The 6643-nt window shown below is 32.5% G+C and overlaps 1 protein-coding gene across 5 annotated transcripts; it reads left to right on the forward strand.

Moving 5' to 3' along the window:
• Positions 1-440: 440 nt before the first annotated feature.
• Positions 441-4012, forward strand: LOC133699037 (probable UDP-3-O-acylglucosamine N-acyltransferase 2, mitochondrial). 5 transcript variants are annotated; one of them, XR_009843231.1, is made up of 12 exons: positions 441-792; positions 927-1107; positions 1216-1292; positions 1652-1701; positions 2052-2116; positions 2238-2289; positions 2372-2442; positions 2571-2637; positions 3044-3115; positions 3244-3350; positions 3532-3707; positions 3817-4012. XR_009843231.1 is itself a non-coding variant. In XM_062122159.1 (11 exons), exons 1-10 carry the CDS (start codon positions 687-689, stop codon positions 3310-3312), a joined length of 810 nt encoding a protein of 269 aa, XP_061978143.1. In that variant the 5' UTR covers positions 441-686; the 3' UTR covers positions 3313-3350; positions 3532-4012. The 5 variants fall into 5 exon arrangements, 4 of the variants coding, with proteins under 4 accessions (XP_061978143.1, XP_061978146.1, XP_061978144.1 ...); XM_062122159.1 differs by having other exon boundaries at positions 3532-4012; XM_062122162.1 differs by having other exon boundaries at positions 3570-4012.
• Positions 4013-6643: the final 2631 nt, after the last annotated feature.

A 6643-nucleotide genomic window follows, 5' to 3' on the forward strand; every position in this document is an offset into this window, starting at 1 on the left:
AAAGGGACTGAGTTGCATTTTTCTAGAAATATAGTGACTAAATTAAACTTCTATTATTGGCCTCCCTTGCCACCATCAGGTCAGCCAGTGCCCAATGGTGACCAACACCAAAGTTCATTTAAGTACTTGTCTTTTTGAAAGATGCGATTTAATCTTTTCCAGTAGTCTATTTAACCATAATTATTATTAGACGAGGCAAATTAACAAAGAAAAAAAAGGAAGAATTTTTTAAGGTGTTTCCTTGTATGCGCGCACACAAAAAATAATAATTAAAAAACAAACAAATAGTGTTATCAAATCTAAATTATACGATGGGTCACCTGAGTGGCCGTTGTTCACTTAAATTTTTAAAAAAATCAAATTGAAGTTGATATGATTAATCTGACAAGTTAATTCTGAATAATTTAGTTAAAATTCAGTTTAATTTTTTTAAAAAAATTATTGAAATGATATGTTTGTGAATTAATTTAGATCAATTTACTTAACATGTCACCTGGTTCTTCACCAATTTGCTTGATAACTTTGACCCGAAGTTTGGGATATGTGTACAGTTTGCTCAAATGCTAATTTGCAAGTGGCCAGGAGTGTGATTGTAAGACTCTTTTTAAATACTAGCACGAAGAGACTTTGCCAGTTCGTCCCCTGGCTGTTCTTTTCCGAGTTCAAAACCACACTGCTAGTAGCGTATGATGGCAATCTCTGCCAAAAGATTATCCCATCTCATTTCCTTAAAGAGACCAATCAAACACTCTGGTGTCTCAAGTTACTCGGCATCCTCCTTTAATCAAATTGGTATGCCTATAAACATTCTTAAACCAGATAATGCTGATTCATCTCAAGTCCAAATTTTCTTGCATACAACCTGTTTGTTAAAATGTATGGCACAAGACATTTACTAACCTTCTTGCTTTTCTGTTCTTATGAAGAATATTCAAAATGGAACAATGGAGGTGGAACTTTCCACAAATCAGCTTGCATCGACCCAACAGTGTTAATTGAAATTGGCGCAGTAGTTCATTCAAAAGCTGTGCTGGGCCCTAATGTTCATGTGGGATCAGGAACTGTTGTAGGACCTGAAGTTACTATTGGTCACTCTACAAAGATAGGGTATAATGCATTTTCTTTATGCAAAAAAGGGTCTTCGTGAAATTTTTATTATGCGATTAATATTGTTGGTTTATATATATATATATAGTAATTCTATTTTTTTATCAGGTATAATGTTGGCCTCAGTAATTGTAGGATAGGGGATTCGTGTGTAGTTCACCATGGAGTATGCATTGGTCAAGATGGTAAGGCTTAGTTATTTTTAAATTTAGAGTTAAACATTACCTGCTTTTTTTCATTAACAACAATTTTTATAACTTTTAAGGTCTTACTTCTTAGTATGTTACCCTCTATACGTATTGTCGATAGTTATATATATCGAACTGATTTATGATTAACTACATGTGTTAGGAAGAGCAATGCACTTGACCACTTAAATATACATTCTTTTCTATGTTAACATTTCGACATTTTGTGCTAATTGATGCTTGCTACATGTTTCTAAACTTCCATTATCTCTGCTTCTACCCAATGCACCTCATACATGGACCTGGGATTTGTTGGTGAAATATTGATCACTAAATCATATGTTTTTGACCTACAGGATTTGGGTTTTTTGTGGATGACAAAGGCAACATGATGAAGAAGCCTCAAGTTGGTGATATTTAATAGTTTTTGAGGACCATTTCAATCGATTTTGTTGTTTCTCTCTCTCGCCCCTCCTCTCTGTATATGTGAAAGAGCACACACGCACACACCACCTCTGATCCCTGTGTATGGACTCTCACATTTTAGACATACATCGATTATTTATATGTGCTTTATGAATCTGGGCATTCTTTTCTTGTGTATTGCTTTAACATTTGAATTATGGAGCATCATAATCAGTGAAAGTGAAAATTCATAATATCACTCCTAGCGGCTCACACTATGCCTTTTACACTTTTTTTTATGTCTTGTTCAGTTCTGGATCAGCAACTGAACTGTCCTATTTTATTTTTCAGCTGCTGAATGCTATCATAGGAGATCATGTGGAGATTGGGGCAAATACATGCATTGACAGGGGAAGGTGTGATGGCTGTTGGGACTAGTTTTTTACTCATTTATGTATGTTTAATAGTAAACGGGCTTGAATTTGGAACCCGTCCAAACTAGATGACTAAGTACACCACCCATTTGGTTATGTGCAGTTGGAGAGACACAGTTATTGGGGATCATTCAAAGTTAGATAATTTAGTCCAAGTGAGTTTTTCTTCTCTTCCATTTTGGCCAGATGATATTCTCATTTAGTGGTATCTAATTGCCTTTCTACCTGGCTTTGCAGATTGGTCATAATGTGGTTATAGGAAAGGGTTGCATGCTTTGTGGACAGGTTGGGATTGCAGGCTCAGTGACGTAAGTTGCTTCTGAAGAACATGTATATGATGCTGTTTCTTTTGAGTAATTCAAGTTTCCGGTAGATGATTGGGTAGGTTTAGAAGGCATTCGTTGTTTTCATCTTTGTCTTGCTTGTTCTTGTTTAGCATGGGAGACTACATCACTTTAGGAGGAAGGGTTGCAGTTCGTGATCATGTATCTATTGCATCGAAGGTATTAAATCATGTATTTGGTCTTGAGAAACAGTGAGTTGATTCTTTCATTGGGTGATTGACACATCGACACTTGTAATCCATGAAAAGCTGAATCATGCAAAGAATTGCTACTTTCTTTGTGTAGTTACAAGGACAAGCTGTAAATTTCTTATGAGTCTCAAGCCTCCAATTTGCATTCAACTCTCTTCATCTAGGGCCTTTGAAATATTTTCAGACAGATCTTTTTTCTGCAAACTTGTATCTGTCTGTCACATAGTACTATCACGATCTCCTTAGACTATGCATAGATCATTAGATTGAATTGCATGTAATGGCTGAGATACAGGCCTGGCCTTGGATGAGCTACTGTGACTGATATAAATTATGGTGTTTGTCATGAGATATCTGATTTGGTTGAGTTGCAGGTCCGGCTTGCTGCTAATAGCTGTGTGACCAAAGACATTAGAGAGCCTGGGGATTATGGTGGCTTCCCTGCAGTAAGATTTATTCTTTTCTTTCTTTTATCTCATCCTGATGTGTGGCCAAATTCTTGGTGTCGATTTATTCTTAATGACATCACAAATTCAAATTAATATGGAAATTATTTTCCTGGTCTGATCTGTAGGTTCCAATTCATGAATGGCGAAGACAAGTTGCTAGTCGCTACCGGATTTCAAAGAAGGCTATTCTATAGAGCTGTTTGGAATTGAAATCATATATACAGCTAAAATGGTTAGGACTCTTCTCCCAAATGATTGTATTCTGAGAATAACGGTTTGTGAAAGGTTATTTGAGAACTTTTACAAGACTTGCAGCGTCTTGAGAATTTTAATCTGTGGTGCTCAAGAAAAAATAGTGATACTGATTTTGGAAAAATTTTTTTATTAATGTCCCACAAAACATTCCTGGTTAGGGGTCAGCTGAATTGAGGTTTTACAGTATTTGTTTTAGAAGAAAAGGATTGCATCGCTAGCTCGCAGCACTGTGGCAGCAGCATTTTAAAGCAATAAAGAAAGAACAAGAGGGTGAATAGATGAGGAAGAGAACTTTGGCACCAAGCTACCAAGCCTCGATCCCTAATTGGGTGGGGTAAGCTATATGGATCCTTTTACATCATTCCATTCAATCATACACCAAATCATCTCAACATCAAAAGATTTTAAATACGTTGATATCACTTCCATCCACGATAATGTAGGTTACTTCTCTGTCTCTATCATTGTCAACTTCTAACTTCTCCGATCTAGCCTCCGGTGTTCTACGTTGGGCATGGTCAAACCATCTCGGGCACCAAACCATCTCGAGCACCCTTCCCTTATTTATTCATAACTATATATAAAAATATTAACTTTGTTGAAATATTTAATTTTATCAAAATATCCCTCTTTTTAACTTGTATTAGAGAACTTTGTTGCATTTTCTTTTTGTTCTTTCTTTTTTCATAATTTTGCTTTCTTAAATAGATTCTCTCTTTTCTTCGTCCATGTAATTAATCCATTAAAGCTCAAGCTTTGCTGTCCCAGCGGCAATCAATATTATCGGTCTGAAAGTCAGGATGTCCCTCCTGGTCTGAGGGAATCCTTGTACTTGATATTTCTCTTCCGATAATCGAATAAACTACGTAGCTGGCGCCTTCTAAAGAAAGAAGAAAAATTCAATAACATAATAATCCTGAGCAATTAAAAAAGTAAAACTTGGAAAAAACTTTACCCAGGAGTGAAAAAAAAACTATTTTCAATTTTCAAATAAGTAAATATGGAATAATGAAATAAAATTAAAAAAGAAAAAAACTCAATGTAAGTGAACCTAAACTAGCATGAATAGATATGCAAGTTAGTTCAGGTTAACTTCTTAAACTCATGTTCTATATCAGGAAGTCAGGATAATATAATAGAAAAAAATTGAAAACAAATCACAAAGCTAATTTTTTATAAATAAAATGTTAAAAGAAGAAATTAAAAAAGAAAATCAACAAAAGAAAGATGTCAATCTATGATAACTTTTTCAACTCGTGACTTAAGTCATCAGATTGGAAATATCATGCATGGAAAAACTGCAAAACTCAATCCCTAAGAAATAAAATGCTGACAAAAACAAAATCACTGAAGAAGTTTCAAAATAAAAAAAAATAGAAATTAAAAGAATAAGGGTTAAAATCAAAATAAAAATAAATTAGAAGAAAAAATAAATTTTTGATTTGATGGTTAAATTGAAAAGACTAATAACATTAACAAAAGGATAAAAAAATCAAAAGAATTAGGATCAAATTGTAAAAAATAATATACTATAAATTTGGATTGAATGATGAAATTAAAAATTAATAAAACTTCTATAGAATAGTCGAGGGAAAAAAATTATAAATTAAAAAGAATAAAGACCAAATTATATATATGGTAAATTGGAATTGAATGATAAAATTGAAAACAAATATTTTTTTATAAAAAATATTAGGAATAAAAATTAAAAATCAAAAGAATAAAAACTGAAGTTGAAATGTTAAAACAAAAAAGGACCAGTCTATAATTTTTAGGGGAGGAGAGAAAAGAAAAAAATATATGAAAGGCCTACAAGCGATAAATCACTCCACCTCTATCGTCACGTGTTGCGTCACCAAGAAAATGGCGTAGCAACACATTCAATGATACGATAAAAGGACAATTTCGGCCAACAGGAGGCGTTACATGCATTGTCCAAAGTGCATTGGCAAGTACACTACACATGACAATAATTTTTTCTATTAAAAAATAATTCATAAAACTAAAAAGATGAAAGTACCCAATACTCCTGGAATTTACCACAAACTATGTGAAAAGATAGAAATGTCACTCCACGTGTGGCTTAAATTTTTTTTTCTTGAGGCAAAATTGTAAATCTATTATATTTTAAAAAATAAAAAGATCAAAAAGACCCCTCTTACCTTGGTTTAGAAATTTTGACATGAAGGGTAATTCGGTCATTCAACTGTAGTTAAAAAAGGTGAAAATTTCTCACCCGCACAAATCTTTAATGATTGATGTATTGTGTAAAAAGACTAAAATACCATTGACGCAAAGGCTATTGGTTTTTTTAGAAGGGCAAAGATTTGCCTTAACGTATACTAGTTATTTAACATGTGCTCCACCGCAAACTAGATATTTTTTTTATATAAAAAAATTGTACATGCAGTCTTTTTCGATGTATTTTTGTACATAAAATTTTTTTAAGTATAAATTAAAAAGCTCATGCATATATGTAATCAAATAAATTGAAAACTATGTATATTAATAAACATAAAAAAAGTTATTAACGATAACTAAAAATAAAACTGGACAAATCAAGAGACATGTATAGATCAAGATAATTAATCTTGCAAGACGGGACATTTACGCAGTTGTGTTTACTGAATTTGTTTAAATTGATTTTGATATTAAAAATAGACACACATATTAAATTGATTAAATAAAATAAAAGTGTGAAAAATATCATGCAATATTGCATATATTAGAAATATTATCTAAATAAATTTCTTGTATATGAAAGATAAAAAACAAATTATAGATAATCTAGAATAATCTTTTTAAAAATTAAATACGCACAACACCATAAAAAAACAATATGTATCCAAAAAATGCTAAATAAACAAAAACAAATCACAATGAGGGATATTAATTGAAACATAAATTTAAAAATTATTAAAAAAACATGTTAAAAAAGATATTAGTTAAAAAAAGAAATATTAGAAGAAAAAAATAGCTCGGGTGTTGTGGTTTAACTCGTCAAACCTGTGACCTGGAACATGAATTCAATCGGATTTAGTTTCCCTTAAATTTTTACTCAACCTAAAAAAAGAAATAAAAAGGCTAAAAAAATCCAAACTAGTAGGCCTATGGCCCAACGCACCTGACCACTACAATGAAGAGCCTAGGAGTGTTGGTAGGCCTTCAAGCCCAGGGTTGCAGGCCTAGACTTGGTTTTTTTTCTTTAAAATTTCATAAAAAGATGGAAGACGCCCTTATTTTTTTTGAAAAAGAAATAAGCAGGTCACA

Source organism: Populus nigra, chromosome 7, assembly GCF_951802175.1.
Source record: "Populus nigra chromosome 7, ddPopNigr1.1, whole genome shotgun sequence".
Lineage (NCBI taxonomy): Eukaryota > Viridiplantae > Streptophyta > Magnoliopsida > Malpighiales > Salicaceae > Populus > Populus nigra.

Coding starts and splice junctions, on each gene's coding strand:
- LOC133699037 (XM_062122159.1), top strand. CDS start 687: ATGATGGCAATCTCTGCCAAAAGATTATCCCATCTCATTTCCTTAAAG. Junction 1,293..1,651: donor AGTATGCATTGGTCAAGATG/GTAAGGCTTAGT, acceptor TTTGACCTACAG/GATTTGGGTTTTTTGTGGAT. Junction 2,443..2,570: donor GGGATTGCAGGCTCAGTGAC/GTAAGTTGCTTC, acceptor GTTCTTGTTTAG/CATGGGAGACTACATCACTT.